This window comes from Necator americanus, chromosome II, assembly GCF_031761385.1.
Source record: "Necator americanus strain Aroian chromosome II, whole genome shotgun sequence".
Lineage (NCBI taxonomy): Eukaryota > Metazoa > Nematoda > Chromadorea > Rhabditida > Ancylostomatidae > Necator > Necator americanus.
In genome coordinates, this window is record NC_087372.1 from 32,042,573 (window position 1) to 32,066,823 (window position 24,251).

At 33.6% G+C, this 24,251-nt stretch overlaps 2 protein-coding genes across 5 annotated transcripts in view; both read right to left on the reverse strand.

Annotated features, from left to right (window-relative positions):
- RB195_020130 (uncharacterized protein) overlaps positions 1 to 18,359 on the reverse strand; it is a gene marked incomplete at both ends in the record, with an annotated part of 42,065 nt that extends 23,706 nt beyond the window's left edge. For 3 of the 4 annotated variants that reach the window (XM_064188292.1, XM_064188291.1, XM_064188293.1), the window contains one exon: positions 436 to 462. In XM_064188292.1, coding sequence (XP_064044171.1) covers positions 436 to 462 — 27 coding nt within the window. Of the gene's footprint in view, positions 1 to 435; positions 496 to 18,314 lie in introns of those variants that run through there. The other variant, XM_064188290.1, reaches the window with a different exon arrangement.
- RB195_020132 (uncharacterized protein) lies at positions 14,559 to 22,669 on the reverse strand (the record flags this gene model as incomplete). The annotated part of the gene is made up of 2 exons (XM_064188295.1): positions 14,559 to 15,155; positions 22,556 to 22,669. The coding sequence occupies 2 exons, from the start codon at positions 22,667 to 22,669 to the stop codon at positions 14,559 to 14,561; spliced, it is 711 nt and encodes a 236-aa protein (XP_064044176.1).
- Positions 22,670 to 24,251: the final 1,582 nt, after the last annotated feature.

A 24,251-nucleotide genomic window follows, 5' to 3' on the forward strand; every position in this document is an offset into this window, starting at 1 on the left:
CTACATTTTGCATGGTGTGCAGAGCACAATTTTCGTCATTTAATGTCACGATGTTTTATTAAGGATGAAGACAAAAAGCCGCTGATTCAGTGTCCAAAATCGGCGAACAACTTTTGCGAGTGCGATTCGCAGCAATTTCGTCAGTCTTGTCATAAAAAGTTATTTACAACTTCCTGTCCTGTTTTTGAAAGAATTCGCCAACAGAGAAAAAGAGGAAACATCTATCTTCTCGGGGAGAATGTAAAAATTCGTTTTTCAAAGAAGGATTTTTTAAAATGATGTCACAGAGACAGGTGATTCTTCCAGTTATACGGTGGCCGCGATTTATGATTGTTGACTACCTAGGACAAAGAAAAAAGAAAAAAGGTCCTTTTTTAGAATTCTTGGATTTAACAATTTAAAAACTATTGTCAACCATAAATGAAACATTCCAACCTTTTTTCCACTTAGTAGATGCACCATTTCTGAATCTCCTCTGTGATGTAGACCGAGATGCTGAAAAGAATTAAACAAATAAAGTAAGTATTAAAAATAAAAAAAAAATAAAGAGGGAGAGGAATGAAATCCACGTTACAAAGATTACTACACGTTCCTAAAAAAATTAAAAAAAAACAAAAAAAAAAACAAAACCCAGTCGTTGTCCAAATCAAAAACCATTTTCTAATCATTCCAAAAAACCTTCGGGATATTATTACATTATGAAAGCGTTTGTGCTTCAAGGAGAAGATGAGAGTAAAAAAATCATAAAATTGGGCCGCGGAAGAGAAAAAGAAAAGGAATCGGTTGCCCAGTTCAGGATTGTTTTTAATTCGTCCTTAAAATCTTGCGAAAGGAGGGGAATAATATTTCTAAAGTTTAAGTGTCCAGAATACTTACTAGATCTCCATTGAAAAATATATGAGTTCAGGTATAAAATGTTCAAATCTACATACCTACATTTGCTTGTACTTCATTATACCTCTCCCTCTTTCCTACTTTCCTCACGAAAGCGAAACGGGTAGGAATAGGGAGAGGACACGATACATTTCTTGAAAAATGATGTAACAAAAAATTTTGCTAGATTTTAACAAAAAAAAGTCTATTCTAGTATGTTCTTCTAGTAAATAGCGGAGGGAAAGGAGGGAAGAGGATTGAGAGGGAGAAACAAAAGGTACGGCAAGTTTCTTTTGAAAAAAAACCAGCCGATATTTGCTCCACATCGCGGTGTCCCAGATAGCTAGCAGTGTTTTGTTCTAAGCAAAGATTCAAAGTAGTGTAGGTAAATAAAATAAACTAAAAAATTTATCCGTACTTTAAAGGTAAAAACGTTACGTTTACGTTAAAAATGGGATACTCTCAAAATATTCGGGCAACAATCCGTAAAACTAAACAGCGTCGTTTAACAATGTTACGATAATCCATGCACGCATGAGGAATGGGCAATATCATAGCGAACGGGACAGTAGCGTGAATATTCCAGAACAGCCGTTAGCATAATGGGATGTGTGAAAAACAATTACGGTACTGTTAATGCAAAGATCTTTAAAAAAAAGACATTTGGAAACCTGAGACTGTATTATTGGACCTAAAATAGACGTTTCTGCAAATTAAATAAATTGATCTTCATGGATTTATTTGTTTTTTTATTTATTTATTAAGCATGCTCAACGACTCGCTATGGAACTGGATAGAATTAACTCTAGAACTGTAAAGTAGATGTAAATGTACATATAACCCATCGGACTAACTAACATGAGAAGGTGCCACCCTCAGTACATCGTATATAAAACTGGAGAAGTACTGTCTATAGGAATATACGGTAGTAGAAAACTTGCAAGAGTCGGCGTCCTCGTCAACACCAGAGTGACAGCGATCATCACGGGAGTGACATTAGAAGATGTGAGTCACTGCCAACTTTGATAGTATTCGTCAATTACTTCAAATCAAAAACATGAGAACAACAAATCGACTACTTCATCGTCAATAAAAGATTTTTTTGGGACGGAAGTCGCTGATGTACTCAAGATCTTCACTGAATCAAACCATTGTTGCATTCAGGGAAAACATTATCTCTCACAAAATCCAGAAGTTGACAAAGCGAAGTCAATGAGATGATCACCTACTGGGATTTATGAGGTGATACATCAGCGTGAAGGCGCGCGTACAACCGTGAACTCGGATCCATCCTCACGAGACTAGGTAGCGATACTATAAAAAAAGGCCTCAAAGAGAGAAGAAAAACAGTGCTGGCTGAAGCCGCGAGGCTACGGAAAAACTGCTCCGACTTGAACAGAATTAAATATGATCACCCTTTGGGACCCAAATGGAACTATGTTTGTGACAAGAAAGGGAAGGAGAAGGTCATCTACATCCTCTACTGTGATCCTGTTGACATCTGGATCCTCCCTCCTCCTCACCGCAAGGGGAAAACGGATACGTTATACCAACGATCCTTCGTTTTGAGGTCCGATAATCCACCGTGCTGGTGAAGAACCACAAGGCATCCAAATTCGGAATGATCGAATCAAATTACGTGATGAACCTAACGCCAGTCTTCATCAACACTGGGAAAGCCCTCCACACATTAACTGTTGTTTTACGAGGTTTTCAATCAAAAAAGGCCGTAGCGATGCATAAGAAAGGGGATTGATCGAAAAACTTTTCAGGAGAGTGGTCCTATACAGAATTGTAGAAACTGTAGACGGAAGAGAAAGCAGGAAAGCAGGGTTTCGAAAAGGATTCGTCATAACTGATCATACACATTGTTTGCATCTATCGCGAGAGTATAAGCTGCTGTTATATCTCAGTTTTCCTGATCCAAAGAAGACCTTCGACTCAGTTGAGACAGAAGCGGTCTTAGAATCTTTAGACAGGCAAGGCGTCCGAACTCAGCATGCAAAGGTGTTTCGTGCAAATCGAAAACAAACGAGTGTACAGGTGACTTGTAAGTGCGAATAATTAATTAACGTTGTTCCTGTGGTCTAATAAATACGATGTGTTACCCGCAAGTTGATAAACAGTATGTAAGAAGAAGTAAGAGTAGTAGTAAGATTGATCAGCTCAGTGAGAGAGAGGGAGTGAGGGAGAAAGAAAGAAAGAAAGAGATTATGGAAACTACTTTTTCAACAATATAATTTCGTTTGAGGAATCTTTCCAATTCAAATGAGTTTTAAATTATTTTCTTGCTAAGGACAAGGAAATTGTATATGGAAAGTGTTATGGAAATATCCAGAAAAACGTATAGAAGGTAAACTCAAACGAAAGCATAGGGAATGGAGGTCACAGAAATGCGGCGGAACATAGAGTTGAATATTCTAAGGACATCCGGATAATGCAATACATGACATTTAAAATATGCAATTCATAATTTAAATTAGATTTTTGAACATTGGAGAAGAACTATATAACATTACATTTCATGGCATTTTTTCAGACTTTTTCTTTCTTCGAACATTTTTTCTTCCTAATAATATAACAACTGATATTGTGTCTTCCCATTTAATAGTTAAATAGAATAAATAATATTGTGCATTTAAACTTTTGTTTTATTTTGGATTTTTTTTTACTGTTGTACAGACAACGCAACTCAAAATAATTTTGCATTGTAAATATTTCACCATTTTTCAATTTTTTTCTTTTTTTTTATTTTCAAATAATTTTGAACCATTCCTAAACTATGTTAGTTCAATCAATCTGACGGAGTGGTTTTATTGTGAGATGCGGTGTTACATTTTGGGATTTCTGGAAGTAGCAGTAGGTGAAATGAAATATTCCAATGGTATAGAAAAGTATCGTAAAATGCATCTTGGTGAAGCTTTAGAGATATGAACAAATAATGACGACGACGCTTGCATTTATTAGCTGAATTCTAATTACGAATAATCTAGCCAAACACAGTTTTTGCCGACTGTTAATAGCGTATTTATATTCTCTTCGATGGAACAGGGAATAAAAAAGGTAGAAATCGTTGAATATGAATAATAGTCAGCTTTGAATACCTCACGGCTGACTATTTGGAAGCAAGAGGAACAAAATAAGATGAATAAATGAATAAATGAACGACGATGAATCAGTGGCAAACCGTTATGCACAATTCGTCGAGCAGAAAGTGAAATCGCATGTGAGAAATTGAAATGCTCCCTAAAAACACACCTAACATTGCACAAGAAGTAGAGAGAGAAATTAGAAGGGAAAAAAGTTTTGGATTACGAAATACTGTATGAAAGATTCCAGGATTCTCAGTTCTTAAAGGCATCACCCCACGAATCTCGGGTGATACGGATTTTTGGTGGAGTATTCGTATACGGGACAGTAGATTATGAAGAGGGGGATGATTCCGTCCATTTCTTCCTAATTGCCGTAAAAAACGGCCCGGAAGATGCGGCTCCGCACAAGGCTGGCGCGCTCCAGTCGAACTCTTTGTAGAAAATAGCGCGCCAGAACGCCCGAAGCCGTATCTTCCGGGCCGTTTTTTTTACGGCAATTAGGAAGAAATGGACAGAATCAGCACCCTCTCCTTAATCTACGATCCCGTACACGAATACTCCATCTGAAATCCGCACCACCTCAGATTCGTGGAATGATGCCTTAAAGGGATGGAAGAAGTAGTGATTACTGGATCAGAAAAAAATTATATGGTAATTATGGCACCACTTAATTTTCGTCTAATCCTAGTGCACGGAACGAAAATTCAAGGAGTTCCCCAGAATTTCTTTGAATAATTAGTTTTTGGTACGATACACGATTATTATCGCGAATGGTACATGACTCCTGAATGTACCATTTGCGATAATAAAGTGTACGTTGGGTACTTTAACGGAATCACTTCCATCCATTGCCCCTTACCAAAAAAAGTCAATTTTTAAGAAATATCTAGAAGAAAGATTTTTCAAGAATTTTTTTTAAAGCAAGACTTCTGATGGAATAAAGCAAGAAAAGGCATATGTACAAAACCGTCACTAACTCTCCCAAAATCCGTCGGCAACTGACTGAAACGTCGGAAACCGATGGAAAACTTGGGACTGTTTCAGGGAGTGGAGTAAATTTTCGAAGAAAGTGGAAATTTCTAACCCGTATATGATGTGGAGTACCAAAATGCTCTAAATAACCTCGAGATTACAAATATAGTAAATATTTCGTCTCATTTTGAGAAATTAACGCAAATCCTATGAACAACTCTTTCTGCTAAGGAGATTTGTCGGCGGTATATGCTATGGGATTGGGGAGATGTGAAAGTAATTAACGAAGGTTGCGGAAAATTTTGCTTGTTTTCAGGTCACTTAATTGTCAAACTAAATTTTTGACGTATATTTGAAATCAGCAGCTCATTTCCTTATGAATGGTAGTTTCAAATCGTAACTCTGCCTACTCCCAAGGATACCGACAGTTTGCGACGGATTAATCCGCGGCATATGCTAGGATTCAGCGCCAGATTTTGGGACAGAATTTAGTAGCGATGTTGTAGTCGACTGATCGCCTTGTTCTCCCGACGACCCATGATCGAAAGAAAACTTGAAAAGCTCCTCAGGTCTCCTGTATGTTTTCCAGCAATTACACATGCTATTCCACAAAACCCATAATCCTCCAATAATTACACATTGTATGTATGTTTGGGTTGATGTCATTTTTGCAGTCATGTACAAGTTTCTAGTAGAGTAGAACTAAAAGTAACTCTTTTTCGTGCCGCTCAGATAAGAGGGAAATTTCTGGAAGCGAACAGTTAAAGCAATATGTATAGGCACATCAAACATCATTCCTCAAACACTATTCCACTACGAGCAACAAACTTTCAGGACAATAGAATTTTAAACAGAGATGAGAAGAATAAAAGAAACAAACAAACAAGAGAGGTGATTTATTTTACCTGTGAAAATGTTACAAAGGAAATCGATCGATATAGTATTTTCAGAAAAAATACGTAGCATTAATGTATTAATATGTATTTAACAAAAAATATGTTGTAAGACGACAGTTCTAATAATATGATTGCAAGATAGTGCAGAAAAATAGTACTATAACAGTGTTAGAGAGCCTATCGTTAAAAAATCATTTTTCTGGACATGGTATCAGGTTTATCTTTTTTTCTCCAATTTTCTCGGGAATATCCAGAAAAAATAACGTGCGCGGTGAGGCCAAGAAGGAAGGAAAACATGTCGCCTCTGAGATTGTTAATGTATGACCGTACTCCCAACTAAATAATATTATATTTAAAAGGTGCACAACACGTGAGGAATTTTCTCATCACGTGTGGAGCATCTTTTAAATATCTATCTATTTAAATATGATCTCTATCTCAAACCTGTTCAACGCAAAAAGTCAATAATTACGTAGAAAACAAGAAAGTTGATAAGAGAAAGTATTGAAAATAAACAGAAAAACTGATTGGACCATAGAAATTCCTGGGAAATATAAAATGAATAAATTTCTCATCGACATATACTATGCTATTACCTGCATATACTCAACATATTTTAAGTTAGCCAACAATAAAACAATAACATTAAATTCTATTATTCACACAGTTCTATTAGAAACTGCTTTATTTTCTAGTTCAAACAAAACTGAAGTCAAAATAAATGGAAGCATTCAATTTTTCTCTGATCTCTGCTTTCATTTTCGGGGATAGTCAGCAACTCTGCCAAGGGATCTTTTTCTTGTTGAGGATTTTTTAGTTCCATTAATGGCCGCCCACGGATATCTCGGGATCATATCTAGAAGGATATTGAGTGACTTGAATTCCCAAATTCCATCAAATATTTGAAGTGCAGCAGAAATTATTATTATTTTGCTTCATTTTTGCGACTCTTATGTGCAAGAATATGAAAATTATGGAATAGTCATCAAAGGCTTCACCCCACAAATCTGAGGTGGTACGGGTTTCGGATGGAGTATTCGTAAACGGGATAGCCGATTAAGGAGAGAGGGGTGATCCTGTCCATTTCTTCGTAATTGCCGTAAAAAACGGTCGGAAAGACGTGGCGCGTGCACAAGGCTGGCGCGCTCCAGTCGAACTCCTTGTAGAAAATAGCGTCCCGGAATGCTCGAAGCAGCATCTTCGGGGCCGTTTTTTATGACAATTAGGAAGAAATTGACGGAATCATCCCCCAATCCATAATCTACTACTCCGTATAGGCATAACCAACCTGAAACCTGCACCATGCCAGATTCGTGGTGGTGATGCCTTTAAATTCCCCAATACATAGAATAATTATATTTGGACTCTGTAAAGCTTTTGTTAAGTGTAAATTCTAATACTTTGTCCCACACTAAAACTGACGTGGATAGGAAGGATCAGGGAGGACAGTTAATTTTTTCCAGCTCATTAAAATAACCCAAAATTTGAAAACGCACATTATCCTGAATCATTTTGTTTTGCAATCTTATGATCTCCGTCTCCGTGGTTATCCCCGTTTTGCAGAGGCTTCGAATACCACTGCTACACTTCGATCGTAGAAGAGTATAAATTTAAAAGAAAATCAAGAATAGGTTCTAATCTGGATAAGATCACAGTTTTGATGATGGCAACGAGCGTTGTGATATAACAAAAACTGATTGGCACGAATTTTCTGGAATTGGCTGCATTTTTACGAGAAATGAGGCGATTGATCTTGAATTTTCAATTGAATTTTGTTCAATTTCGTTCACATAGTATAGTTTTTACTTGTACCCTAAGTCATCAGTGTTTGTCTTTGATCACTGATATTTCAGCAGAAAATCGGCTTGATCGAGATTGAAACAATAAATAACGAACATTATATTTACATTACATTATATTTGTTATTATTACAACATTACATTTGTTTAATATTTCTACCTCGATTTTTTTTCTAAAATAGCAAATTTGAGGAGTAAACGACAGTCAAATAAGGTGATCATATCATGTACTTATGTTTATCCAAGAAAAAGCGACGCAAGTTAGGATAGAGCGCTGAAAGTGTGCACATTTTAACCCCTGCATCGGGGTCAGCATTCCAATCACAAACTCCAGGAACTACATCTGTTTTCTTTTTTTTTTGAAACTGAGCTCTCAAAACTCATGTTTTCTGGAAAAGTAGAGTGATGTTTTTGTGAGCTAGGTACGGATGATTAATTTACACTAGATTTTGAAAAGAAAACTTTTAAAAAAAATCGTAATTTATTTCGTAGTGCAACTCTGAATTGAGTTGATCACAATGAACTGCAGCAACACCGCTATTGCGCATTCATACAAGAACAAAACGAATACATTGAGATTTGTGGATGGAGAAGAGAATTTTCTGGATCTTTGCAGCTGACTTGCGCAGCGCATTGCAGCAACAATAGAATGGACAACAATCCACGATTTCGTCCGCTATTATAGTACTAGTCTTTGAGTGTACTTTTGATTTACTCTTTATACTCCTCCTTGGTATCCTAACCACTTCTACGCCTACGCTATTGAGATTTGAAAACATTTGCGAATGGATGCACTTTTTTCTGTTTGAGATCCCAAAAATTCTATATTGAATTATTTATCCTGAAATGCTCAACAAAAAATGTGAGAGGAAGAAAAAGACAAGAACGACCGTTGATCAACTGAATTTAAAGCAAAATTCAATTCAGGATTATTCAAGGGGGACCGCAACTTGAACCGGTTTCCCGAAAATTGTCAAATGAGGCAGAAAATATGCAGATGAGATCAGCACACAAACGAAGCGGTTAAAGGGGGTTAGAAAAGAAAGGAAATTAAGACGATAAGGATATAAGGCATGAGGGGAAGAGGTACCAAAGCTCATTAAAGCACATCGTTTCTGAGGAGATTAGTCGAAAGAAGTCAATTTCCGTTGGTCGATGCGATTGAAATGTGATTTTCAGGAGAAAAAAGTCGTAGACAATGGGTATTTGGCAAGAAATTTACAACCATGGAGACAATAAAATAAATATGGTTACCAGTAGAATTTTTAAACTTTCTATTTGACTTAAGTAATTTTTTTTTCGTTGAATCATTGTTCGTAAAAGTTGATTTAAAAAAACATATGACAATGAGATAAGAGTGAGAAGAACTTGAGTTGAATCGTCGGGAAACCATTTTTTAAAAATTTTTTCACAACTTGAAAACCATACACGTCTTCAATTCAATGTATAATTAAAGAGGAATTGTAAAAGCTAGGAAAACCCATGAAAACACCATCTTAGTTAAATTTTAGATTCGCAAAGAAAAAAGAATGGAACTTTTATCGGTTTAAGCTCAGCACAGATTCCACATGTTCCAGAGAAGCACTTAACTTTTCCTTGACCAAATTCGAGACAAAAATGAAGTGACATCAAGAGAAAAAATCGCCGTGGACCCCTTAGGATGTAAATATAATGGTTGTAATAAAAAAAAATGACTGGAAATCGTTCCAAACTTTTCGAAACTGCCACAACGAAAAATCGGACGAGGGATTGTAATCCAGAAAATATGCAAACGAATGTACATCTACATACGTAAGTACGTGTATATGGTAATAGATGGTATTCGTACCTAATCGGATAAAAAGAACATATAAGAACTAATATCCATCAAATAATATGGTTTATAAGACAAGAACTACGAAAAGATTATCAGTAGCATAAAAAAACAATTGATAAGTTCTTTCGAAAGGCTCATATGACTATTTCTGACCGGTCAATTGATTATTCATAGAAAAACCTCAGAGATCTTTAGAAACTAGAAAAAAGTGTTCGTTGCGATCATTTTTTTCCTTCGCAAATGCAAAAAAAAGTCCTAAAAAACAACAGAGCTGGTTTAAGATTAAGAGTAGGAGGCGATTTCAGACATTTTTGCTCTCAGAGATCAGAACGTCGGTGGGTGTGGCTAGACTGAATACTTTTCCAGTGAACGATACTGATGATAATATTGTCTTCAAGTTTGGTTACTAAAAATGCCTGATTAGAAAAATTGACGAATTTAGAGCAAGTAAAAAAAAGATACGTAAAAATTCTAAATTGTTTGCTTGCGCGACCGCTATTCGCGTTCGATTGGAGCACGGCAGGAAGCAACGTAGCAGAGTAAAAGAGCCCCAGGCAAAAAAAGGTAAGTCGTTGATGTCGTTCGTTTAAACTTGAGTGCTACAGCTAATAGAATATCTCCAGCTAGCAATAATTACATAATCCATAAACTGTCGATTCTCCGAATTTGTGTACTGCATCCTGAATTGTCCGAGAACGGTATCCTCGTAGTGCTAGCAACACTTAATAGCCTGAATTATAACAACTATGAGAATTTGCAAGCTATTTATTCCATGTTCACAGCGAACGTCGTCGGAAAAGGTTTGTTAAATGATTTTATTGCTTCGGAAAAACAGCCTCCTTCTGGATCGACAGTCGTTTCAATGTTCCTCTATCGGAATAGCGCATTAATGGCCACCTATTCTCGTTCTATACGGAAATGTACGGAAATGCAGAACGAAAAAAAAAAACGTTCTTTGATTCGTTATGGGTATATCTTGCAGGTGTTTACACTGACATTGCGTCTAAGAAAAATAGGAGACTTTTCTTTAAATGTTTACAGATTCCATTTGTACATACATTGTAGGTGTTGTATTTGCTTAGTGATATATGTCGTTTAATGGAGCAAATAATGTCTATTATATAATAATACCGTAAAAAGAGTAAATATGAGTAAATTGACTGTACTTTTTCCTAACATCACTGTTATATTTCGCCTGAAAGTATAACTCAAACATATTCTTATATCTACTAAGGGTCCTAAGGAATTTTGTACATACATACACAATCAAAGGATGAATCAAAATTTTGTGTAGAGAAAAATGAGGAGGTACAAAACTCAAAATCTACTAGTTAATCTCTCAAAAATCAGAAAAAAATTAATGAATTTCGATTCTTTTTTCTCGCCAAAATTTTATACATAAATAAACTCGAACTTTATAATAAATAAACTAAATAAACTGTAAATTCCACAAAATCACGTTGGTCATAGTCCAATTCATATTTGTAGGTACATTGAAATAAAAGGAAAGAGAAAATTTTAAAATTATAGAGAATTTATGCTTCGAAAAATCACTAAAGTCGCATACAACGAAATAAATAGTAAAAAAAAGAATAATTGTGAACATAATAGTTTTTTTGGCAAACAATAAACAATGACAGTTTTTTTTTATGAAGGAGAAAAAAAATCTTTGGCATCAGAAAATTTTGGGAAGAATCAGAAACGAATCACTACTGGTCACTTTACAGCTGTATTCTAACTTTCTAAATCATTAAACTAGGAACTATCCTGACATTCTTTGAATTTGAACATCCATTACACTACATCATTTGATATTTATTATTAAATAAATATGACGTAAGGAATGGTAGCATAAAAGTAGAAAATCAGTACAAAATAATGAAGACGTTCCACATTGTGGTGTTTGCACTTCTCTCGACGATTCACATGAAGAATGAATGAAGTGTGGAAGGTCGTGAACAAAAACACGGATTCATTCGTTAGAAATGACTGATAGAGTAACGTTTTTGTAGAATATTATCGTACAACAGGATCGATAATCACTAGAATGATCAAAAGAGTTTCATTGATCATTGAGAAATCGAAGATCAATGAATGGCAGATGAAAACTATCAGCCTGGGGATGCTTTAACTTATCCCAAAACAATGCTTTTGAGATGGGATTAAATTTAATATTAGTTATTATGACTGCGATTGTTACTGGATTTAATTATGCATTAATTATATTATTACAATTTAATGTAATGGTAATGAACCATCAGATGATAGCCGGAAAATCTAAAGTTGTCCACGAAAAATTAAGATTCAAACGATTTCTTTCCAATAAATTCGAACAATGCAATCAATTTTAGAAATTTATGGATAGTTCTAGTCAAACGAGAAATGTGAATGTATGAAGAATTTCTTCTGGCAAATAGATGGGACAACCTGCAACTTGGGACATGGGAGGAAAAAAAGAAAAAAAGGAGTATCATAGAAGATGACGAGGATGTAGTTGTTTTCTCACAAACTCACTCAATCAATATCCTGCAAAAATTCTCGTAAATTCAAAATTAAGAATAGGATAAACTTGAAAAAACACTGAGAACAAAGCACCAGGAAAGAATCCAGAGAGGAGAGAAAAACAGATTAAATCATCTATGTATTTGATTCCGAAATTAAAAAAAGGATAGATGTGAACACCGCCGCATTTTTCCAGAGGTCTATACGGATGTCCTTACAAATATGGGCGAGTTTCACTTTCCTTTGATGGTAGGTCAAACGGTTACCCAAGGATCAAAACAGATCAGTGCAAGATTTCAACGAAAAATCAATAGATGAAGTAGGTAAATAAAGATTTTGAAGCTATTTATCTCGAGTTCTGGAATAATGTATAAATGAATGAATGAATGAATGAATGAATGAATGAATGAATGAATGAATGAATGAGTGAATGAATGAATGAATGAATGAATGAATGAATGAATGAATGAATGAATGAACGGATGGGAAAGTTAGAGTGTGCATGAAAGAAGCTAAGAATTCAGAGAATGAACTGCAAAAAAAATAAACAGAATGACGACAACAAAACTTTCAAACAAGTATAAATATACTTATGTTCACCTAGCCAACCGCGACGTCTCCACAGGCAATCTACTCATTTCATCTAGCTTACACATAGTTGATGAAAACATAAGTTAAGTAAAGAATTTAAGTACATATTACAAAATATGTCCTTTTTTCTTTTTCTATACATGAACAAAATAAATAAGTATTTTCATGTCTACATCAAATAAATTCAAGTAAGAAATCTTAGAACATATCTTTTTCCGCAGAAATTATCGATTTTATAATCTGTGATGGAGGATACTGCTTTACAAAAGAGAGTGTCCCATATTTTCTGGAACAAAGAAACGCGCTGACAGAAAAAAGAATGCAAGGAACTGCTCCGTCGTTCCATTGATCAGTGTTAAATAAACAATACTATTAAGTGTTTTTTTTTTCTGAAAAATGCGAAAAATATTAAAAGTCCTGCTCCTCTCTATCGGAGAAGTTCTCATATATTTTGTGCAAATCATATATTTAAATTATTTTATATGACAACTACAGGGCAGAGAGATGTTCTGTCTGATCTGAAAATGAAGAAAAAATAGTCTTTTTGGCAATTTTTTATAAGTGGTTTTCTTATTGACTTATTCTTAACTTTGATTGCTAGCCATAAATTTCAGAAAATGTTAAGAATCTGAAAAATTTCGAGGAAAGTGGAGGAGAGAGTGGCGACGAGAAGAAATTTCTCTCTTATGAGGCACCGATGAGTCATTCTTGCTAATTTTCGCGACATGAAAACACTTGAACTTTGAAATGTGCTAAATATTGAAGTGAATGCGACATTTCACATATGATTTTGTGATTTCGAGCACATTGTGAAACGACTATAGAAGCGACAGCTAGTTTTTTTGTTTATTTATTTTTCATTATTTGTCAAGATTCGAATCCATATTGTTAACGACCATACTGAATGAGAATAATGAAAAAATAAATAGATAAAATAATAATAATTAAATATGAGAGGGCCACCGGATGATCATCTGCAGTCTTCTTTTCTTGTATTAATCTTTTTCTAAGTATTTTACAACAGAATTTGATTTTAGAATTAGATTTTATTTGTAAAAATGGAATAAAAATATGTACATGGTGGAAAAAAGTGAGCTGCACCTATGATGATGCAACTTAAAAATTCAAAGATATAAATATAACACATACATATTATAAAAAGAGCAGTAAATAAAAACAAATTTGTTGAAACAAACATATACTAAGAATAAATATATTATAAAAGTATTGATTCAAACAAGAGAAAATATCCATTTTTTCATTTTCTAAAAAAAACGGTATTTCTCGTAATCTCGGATACGCACATGTATATCAATTATTGAATTATGAATCAAATACTATCAATCAATTATTATTAATCAATTTGTATACATCAATTTTAAAGAGTTGATTGAGACGCTTATTCAAAATCTTAGTCACTCATTAGTCTGAACGTGTTATGTTCTTCACTTGAAAAAAAAATTTATAAATAATTTTATAAATTATTGAAATATGATAGGAATAAATTGTCAATGAAACGAGTACTAACTAGTTTTGAGAACATTGTACCTATTTCAGATATTGATTCATGTAGTGATTGATTTTAAAAAAATGCGATTTAAACGATGTTACAGAATGTTCGCGTGCTACGTTCGTTGAGTTCGTCATTCACTCAGATTCCCTCTCCCTCTGCCTCACACATACCGTCGTAATCTCGTGTACTTTGAAAATTTACATGAAATAACACTGCACTTTACTTGTTAATCTACAATTTGAAGTTTTTATTCCCTAGTCCTTACTATTGCTACTACAACTTTTGTTTTCAAGTATTTGTTGAACAGAGTTTAAATGTTATTAATTTTTTTTAATTACTAGGATGATTTAAACAGAGTTCATCTACTAGGATTTTAGTTTCTAGTAATTATTCTGTTAAACTGTAATTTTTTGTTTAGCATTTTGTTATATTAAAGAATCTAAATACATAGGAGCGGACAAATAAACAAACGAACACTTGAAGCGTATACATTGGGTTCTTTCTTTATTTCCCTAATAATAATAATAATAATAATAATAATAATAATAATAATAATAATAATAATAATAATAATAATAATAATAATAATAATAATAATAACAATAATAATAATAATAATAATAATAATAATAATAATAACAATAATAATAATAATAATAATAATAATAATAATAATAATAATAATAATAATAATAATAATAATAATAATAACAACAATAATAATAATAATAATAATAATAATAATAATAATAATAATAATAATAATAATAATAATAATAATAATAATAATAATAATAATAATAATAATAATAATAATAATAATAATAATAATAATAATAATAATAATAATAATAATAATAATAATAATGATAATAATAATAATAATAATAATAATAGTAATAATAACAACAATAATAATAATAGTAATAATAATAAGTAATAAGCAATAATAATAATAATAATAATAATAATAATAATAATAATAATAATAATAATAATAATAATAACAATAATAATAATAATAATAATAATAATAATAATAACAATAATAATAATAATAACAATAATAATAATAATAATAATAATAGTAACAATAATAATCTACATCTGTGCATTATGGTAATTAGAAACCAAGTATTAAGGGCTATTATTGATTTTTAGTTTCTTTTAAAGTTTCCTCAAGTGCTGGTCTGATGGTCCACTTGTTTACTTTTGTTATAGATACATAATCTTAATCATATTATAGATATGGTCATCTTAATCATATATTATAGATAAATAATCATATATTCTAAAAAAAACTGTCATTCATATGAACATATCGAATCGCTCCCCCCAACAATACAACCAAGAAAAAAGAATTATTCAAGGTTACCGTAACCCAATGAGAACATTCTGTCTTAAAGGCATCACCCCACGAATCTGAGGTGATACGGATTACAGGTGGAGTATTCGTATACGGGATCGTAGATTAAGGAGAGGACGGCGATTCCGACCACTTCCTCCTAATCGCCGTAAAAAACGCCCTGGAAGATCCTTTAAGATGCGGCGCGTGCGCAAGGCTGGCGCGCTCCAATTGAACTCGTAATGGGGAGTAGCGCGCCGGAACGCTCGAAGGCGTATCTTCTGGGTCGTTTTTTACGGCAATTAGGGAGAAATGGACGGAATCACTCTGCTCTCCATAATCTACGATGCTGTATACGAATACTCCACTTGAAATCCGTAAAACCTCAGGTTCGTGAGGTGATGTCTTTAATTGTGGTATCTGTCCTACATGTCCTAATTTGTACATCGGATTATATTTTTATTCTCTGTGTAGTCGAGACTTATGTAAATAATGCAGCAGAGCTAAAAGGAAAAACGCTGAGAGATACTCGAATGAAAAATACAGTGTATTTAAAGCGTTGAGGGACTTGCACAAAAATACTAATCAGACTTAAAATATTTGAAAATGCAAAGAGTAAGAAAACTCATTGAGAGTTTACAGCTTATTAGTTTGATGAACAAGTTTTTTTTTCATTTTTTTTTTTTACCCGAGATAACACTGAAACGAAGATTTTCACATGGAAAGTAATATATCGTCATAAGTTTTGGATCTATTATAGCACTATAAAATGTGCTTTTGTTTCATGAAAAAGAATCTTTCTTTGAAAAAATTTTAAAAAAAAGTTAACAAAATTTAGTCGAAATACCGCTGCTACAAATCGAAAGAACTGAAGAACTCCGTTACGTGAGTTTCTATTGGGATAAGGATAAGGGATAAAGCCTCAGATGTACCAATTCGCTTCGGATGCGCCAACGTGTTTGAGTTCAATTCGGAATCATTGAAGTTCTGGACGCAGTGTTAGCCTGTACAATGACTTCCGGGACTAGCCAATGTATGAACACATGGTTTTTATTTCTCTGACACCAATTTATCGCCCCCGATGGGATGAAAGGCTCGGTTAGCACTGGGGCGGGTTCGAGCCATCGACCGCGCGGCCTCACTGGCCACAGTTTTTCCGACCGCGCTTCACTCGCCCTCGCTAGTAAAGTACTGCTTCAAACCTAGTAGTGAATGGACGAATGAATGAACGAATGAATGAAGTGAAGTAAAAGGTGGATGAATCAGTGAACGAATGAACGAACGAATGAATGAAAGGACGGGTGAATGGATTAATGAGTATGTGAATGGAAACATGAATGACTGAATGAAAAGATGAATGAATGAATCAGTGAGTGAATGAATAGATGAATGAATGACTGAATGAAGTGACTAATATGAATATGAATACGAATATGAATATGACCTTAATAAAAGGACATAGTAGGTCTGAGAAGAGTAAATAATGTCAATTCATCAGGCTATAACCTGTTTTCTTACTTTTTATATTTTCCAATGTTTCAAGCATCATAGGTATCTTTTCATATATAAAATATCGTTCTGAGCAAACACTGTGCTGTTCATTTGAGTATCTCTTCGCGTTTTGATTAACATACGTTTCGATTAAAAAAAATAAGAGGACAATTTAATGTGAAAATTAAAAGTTAATACAATGTTTTCGTAGGATTACGGTAGGCTTAAGCTTATTTTAAATTTTTTAAATTTGAAGTATTTTACTCCAGGGTTGAATCGGAAGCAAAGAAAAGGAAAGGAAAAGAAACAAACGGAAGTAGAAAAGAAAGAACATATTTATAACTGTAATATTACTTCACAGAATTTCAAAAACTGTTATTGATCGCTGAAAACGGTCTCGGTTGTGTTCTACGCCAATATTAATTCGTAAAGAATTTCTACTCGAAGGAAGAATTATAAAAATTGCAATGAGAAATAAATTTTTTTTGAAAAATCGATGGAATTTCGCAGAAGGATAGCCTTCATCGATTGGACTTATGTTCAACCTGTGAACCGCGTTGCAGCACCACTCGCCGATACGGTCGTAATTCATTGGCGAACGGGACAAAACGGATAGTATAGAGCGTATATTTGAAAGAAGAACTAGTAGAAATAAATGTCATTTGATGAAATGTCAAGATCTTATCACCAGACGCATTCTGTGCTCTACTATCAGACGACATAAACGAATAAACGTAAATAAACGATTAATAAAGAACATAGGATCATTACGTCAATAAGAAAATCTATTTCTTTTTATTCCAAGAAATCTTTACTTGATATCGATTAGTTTTTTGTTGACTGCAACGGCGTTTTGTTCGATGCATTCCTTACAACTTTTCTTGTCATCGTTAATAGGTTCCAGCACTTAAGAATATATATGTATATATAAATAAATATAATATATAAATAATAATATAATATAATATGTAAATCCAAACAAGAAATTTTTTTTTAATTTTAATTTTAATAGCCACAAAATTCTGCGTAAGTTCTCACACATTACATACAAAATGATCACTTTTTGCTTTAATACAAACATCCTATCTCTATTGGAAATTTTTCAGGATGCATGTGATCATTTCTCCTGCCCCATGCCTTCTCCAACTTAACTTTTCAGCGAATTCAATGACTCGTGCTTGAAGGAGCAGGTTTTTTGCGATAGAATCGACCAGACAGCAAAATTCAAAGAATTGAGATCGGGCGAGTTCGACGGGCGAACACCAAGTGGAAATATTTGTAAAATTTACTTGTATTGATTATGGCATGATATAACTATATAACATAAATTTGTATTTTTTTTGTATTTGTAATTTAGAAAGAAGGAAAACCAGCGTCACTATTAGAAGGTACAAATTATCAAGAGTATAAGTTAAATAACCTACTCGATCATCCAGTTGCTGCTCTACGATTTGTTTCTGGCTTTGCATCGCGACGAGCGCACGACAACAGCACGACAAGCGATGGTAGTAGGCGAGAGCGCATGCCTCAGAGATATCATGGGAGCCATTAGCGAATACTGCGTCACGTCAAATTTTATCCAGTTTTGTCAGGATAGACGTGTTAAGGCTGGTTTTTGTAATATGAAAACATGAGACATGAAAAAAGTGGAATTTGTTTACACAGGTTTGGGAGAAAAATCCGTACGTGTTAGGACATGTTCGCATCAAAAATCGATTTTTGTCTTTCCTTTATCAGGCGTGCCAGTTTCAAATCTTAAGTTTTTTTAAAAGTTTTTTTTAACAATTCCGTAATCTTCTTGTCCGTATTCGTGTGAATTTATACACACTCATTTTTCTTTATTTATTTCATTATTTATTGTTTATATTTGACAAATTTATCACTTAAAAACCTTTTTTGATCGCACACGAGCACAAATACAGGTGTTTAAACAGAAATTACGATTATGGACCGTTCTGATTCTTTTTTGATCTCTATCGCTAAATTGCTACACTTAAATTTTATTCGTTTTTTTTTCCTAGCAATGGATTTCTCTTCTCTGAGTAAGGATCTCTGCAGGCAACTTAAAATACGGATAAATGTTCTTAAGTACCTGTTCGACTTTAGGGTGAAAGGGTCATTAGGGTCCCATTTTAGAAAAATTCAAGAAATTATGCGTGCGCGGTTAGTTAACCTTCTTGAATCCCTCTTTTCCTTCCTTTTTCATTTCTCTGCCCCCCAGTTGTTAGTTTTTTTTTTTTTATTTGTAATCACAAATTTCCGTCATACGCTTAAGGTATTCAGCGCTAATCAAGTAGTTTTTTTTCTTTTTTTGACAGGAGCAAGTTTTCACGGATAGTTCCGTGAAAGTCTAACGCGTATAAATGAAACATTATCTCGGAAAAAGTTCTCCTAATTTAATGATGGATCTCAAGGCGGAATTCTTATCCTTAATCTTATTTATCATATCTCCAAAGGTTCACAAACTCCTTTGACCGATTGTTACATGTATTATATATCCTCTGAGTAGATCAGAAGAATAGTTGGGAAAAATCAATAGCACGAATTGTATGTCATGTGCGGAAATGTAGGTGAACATAGTCAAATATAAATAGCTATACATGCGTTGCTTTTTTTAATTTTTTTTTACGTTGCACCCCTATTACTTTTTTGTTATTGTCATTAATATTCTTATTTATTTTTGTCTGTACATTTTTATGAATACTTTAGATAACGACCGCGATGCGTCTGCCACAAGTCACACACATGTTCCATCTAACAAGATCCTGTTTGGATCAGACTCGCGTTGCGGTTGTCTGAGTCAACATAGGCGCAACAGCCTTATATATAAGACGGTGAGAGCACTTTCCTACTTTGGTAGCATTTTTTAAAATAAAATATAGGACTTGTTAAGTTTCTAGGCGATTTAAAGAAAAAGAGGTATAAAAAGGAAAGAAGAAAAGAATGAAAAAGCAAAGTGGAGTGCAATCTATGGAAATGACAGAGCAAATCGTCCGTGCTCTGCTATTGTCCTATTGTCGAAAGCAGATGACAAATTATCCAGGTGATCTAATAATGAGTTAATCATGTACACAATAAAAATGTACTTTTTTCAACATATAAGCGATAATCTATAACTTCCTATTTCAAAAAATTGCTATGTTATTTTGTTATTTAAAATATGTTGTTTAAAAATATTTTATAGGTGATTTTTCAATGTTTGGATTTTTTTACATATGTGCAGAGACTTAGGAAAAAAAGCAAATATTTCATGTATTTAAAGTGTACACTATTTCTGTCAACAACACATAGAATCCTATTCTATCAACGGCTAAATCGAGCAATGGATGGAATGGATTTTAACAGCAACCATTGGTGGTGAACGATGAATTATGACGAATATTCAAAGCGTTAAAGAAAAGAAGTATAGAACGGGAAGAAAAGCAATAAATGAACAAAAGGTGATTGTAGCTACCGTATCGAATAACATGCGGAAATCACCTTTCACATTAAAGGCATCGTTCAAGGAATTTCTGTTTTCCGTTCAAGGAATGGTGAGGAGCATTTAACCAGTATGTGGGGAACTGTGGAGTTTTTCTTAAAACAAATATCCCCGAGAAGGAATTATACTACTCATTTGTAATGCAACTAGAAATTTCTCATTAACCGTGTGAAAAATTATTGGTGAAAGTGTGTTGCAATTGTGTTCTATCAAATTTTGCAATCCGAAAGAACTAAGAAAAATGTTTTTAGAAATGCAGGAATTCATTTTCTGCATTGTGTCAGAAACTAAGAAAAAAGGATAACAAATGGAGAGAGATTATACGAACAAACAACAACAAGATTGACTCCAAAAAGGTTTTTTTTCACAAATAACCACGATACCGTGATGCACCGGTGACGCATCCATATGCAATCACATCATGCTGTATGAGTTCACTAATCCTGTTTAAACATTTGCTTTGTTAAGAATAAACATTTGTCCTAATGAAATCCTATTTGAAAGTGGATCTGAGTTTAAGAGCCTCATGAAATAATTCGCCAAACGTTTTATTGGTTCCTAAAAACCGATCCTTGCCGATAGTTAGCTCATTTGATCTACTGGTAGCGATGATAAAGGGCTGTGATTATCGATTAGGCGCTGTGAAAGAAGAAATTGAGGTAGTAAATGTGAAAAGACATGCTTTAAGATTTTATTCTTGAACCCATTGAACCTCATTGGATGCAACTCAGAACAGCAGGAAAATTTATTTGATTAAGGTTTATTTTAATTAGAATCAATGATTCATTATTAAAGGGATAAAATAAAGAGGATAGTTTACTATTCCTTAGTAAACTATCCTCTTTATTTTATCCTGAAATACCTCAGTTTACTAAGGAATAATGAGCTATCCTCTTTATTTATATGTGCTAAAACTGCCAACAGAGTTGATAGAAGTGATGGCGACACTCGTAACTATTAAGTAGTGATTATCGATTGGGCGCTGTGATTTGGCACCTCCCGATCAATAACTATCAGTTGTTAGAAGCGCGTAACGCAACCATTTCTGCGAACTCTGTTGGGAATCTAAGAAATCCACTTCTTTTTTTAACTTGAAAATAGCATTAACTCACGAGAAAAAAAAACAATCGTGAATAATAAATAACAATAGGGTGTATTCCGACCTCTTTGAATTTTAATCATTGCAAAATAAAAAATTTTCGTGAATCCTGGGTGCAAGCTGTGAAAAAAACCTTGGACCACAATGAGAACTTTGAAGAGATAGAGACTTAAAAGAGCCTTATATGGTCCAAGATTTTTTTTTCAGCTATTTGAGGATTACGGTATTTTTGAATAAAGGTATTTTGTAAAAAAAAAAGTTTACTGCCAATGTATTAGAGATAATAAAACGTACTCATTCAACAGATCACAATAATGTATTTTAGTTAATTGATTGGAAAAAATAGAGTTCTGCACATTTAGAGGAAAATTTACATTTTTAGGATTTACCAAACAATGAGAGGCACTCGTTCAATTTTTGCTGATCAAAAATGAGTGAGCCACCGTTGTGCCAGTAATTGTCTCAACGTGTTAAAATAATTAATTAATTACTACGATACACATGTTATAGTTATTATTGGTTATGGTATTACTGGTTCTAGCAGTTCTAGGTTTTCTAGGTTGTTCTGTTCTTTTTAAAAAAGCAACAAACAAACTGTTTCACAATTATTCGCCATTCTTCGTTCTAAAGTATGCACGCCACGGAAACGCGAAGTTAGAAACTACGTTTAGAAAAAAATTCCAAATGTTTACATTAGAAAAGAAGATTGCTTCCTATATTGTCCTGACATTTAATTTAACTCTTAAAGGCCGTATATCACGAATCTAACGTGGTGAGGGAATCTACGGGAAAAGCTGGAGGTGGAATTGTAGATTGCGGAATGCAAGGTGGTTCCGTTCATACTTCCGTAATCGTCATAAAACTGACGTGGGAACCGCTTTAGTTCCTACGAGGTTCGTTAGAACGCTCCTCTGTGTACACGTTCCCTTAGCAGCCTATTTTTATAAGAATAGGTTGGTGAGAAGACCTGATTAATCTTCGATCGCTCGCACTTGAAGGAACTATTCATGCTCCGCAGTATAAAAACGTATAAGAACTGTCAATTAAAAATTGAAAAATTCGAATATAAAAAATTATCCACTCACATTTGTCTCCATATAGAAAAATTTGTGACCATCGTCATCGCTTTCGTCTGTACCACGTCTGAATCGTATCTCTTTTTTCAACGAATTTGGACGTCGCCAAAAACGTCGTGACATATTTGAGATCTGGAATTATTTTATAGAAGTTCAACTGAAATTCCAGTAAACAATCATAATATCCATGAAAGACGGAAAATACTTCGACGAGAACTTGATTTTAATCACAAATAAACTAAACAACCCTAAATAAAAAAAAGTTATCTGATCTATGATCGTATCAAAGAACAGGAGTTCAATTTTCTCTTTTTCAAGAGAGTTTTACGCATAGATTTCAAATTGTAATAACCAAATATACACAGTAAGAATAAGAAGAAGAGTCTCACAATGGAAGTTCAGAGGTTAACGAGAAGAATATTCCTGAATGCTTCCAATTTTTGTGCATGTTTATACTCATCCAACTAGTTCAGAGAAATGATGTTCTTATGATTCAGTGCCCAAAAAAAAATCCACTTATGTTCAACTTCCTCTTCAAATGAGTTCCAACGGAGAACAGGAACAAATAAAGAGATGAATAACTCCGCTTAGGGAGGCTGTAGCCTAGTCAAGAAAAGGTTTCGCTGTGACTGTTTGATCGGTCGACTTTGATGAGTTATTTTGATTTTGAGCTTGATCGATAAATAAGTAAATAATTTAATTAGACTATTGTTCTCTTTTCTTATTTTCTTTCAACATACTTAAAAATTAAATTTAAAATTACCCCTAATAAACAATTGGACTTTTACTAGTTTTCTCTGCTATTTCAAATTCTTACATTACTTTCTTCCTTGAAATTTTGTTTTATGGCTTTTCTTCACTGTTTCTACATTGTTTCCTCTTTAGCTTTTTTTCTCCTATTTTCATGGATAGCTAGTTCGGAGGTGTCGGCTAACTGGATATAGAGGATTTCTCTTCATTAAATGAATACAAGTAAAAAATAAAATGTAAGTAAAAATATGTCTCGAATAGTTCTAAAAGGACTGGACGATCAATAATAATTACCGTCAAAAATAATTGTTAGATTATTTACGCTAGAAATACTTCCGCTGAATCCCAAAGAGTTTACTAAGTGATAGTAGAGAATTAAATCTGGGGGAAAAATTAAATGCTTCCATTTTGAAATAATTTTTAGAGTTTTTAGAAGTAAACCTTGATTGTAGTTTGCTTTTTACCACTGCTTTTCCAAGGAAATGTGAAAAGGACTTGCTTTAAAATATTTCCAGTAGTCCTTAATAGAAGAAGTTGGCGACTAGTAAATAGAAACCCACAGAAAATCAGCAGAAATATTCAAAAATGCGCCTCAGGCCAAAAATTCGACTCTTTTTCTCTGAATGAGGGGAATGTCCCATCTAACACAAGAAGAAAATCACATCTGCTAGGAATAGGCCATCGTCCAGTGAGGATAACCTACAATGTGATGATGGCAATAACTTCTTTGAATATAATGCTAGCCTAAAATCTAATTCTTTCGTTAAATATGATAAACAAAGTAATCATATACTCTCCAGAAATCATTCCGACATTTTTAACCTTCATTGTGAGGAATTCCGAATAGTTGGACTCCGAAAAAATGCGACAGTCTGAAGTTTTGAAATAAGCTTCAAAATAAAACAAGAAAGACAAAATATTCATAGAAAGGTCGTCACATTTTATGAAGCATGAA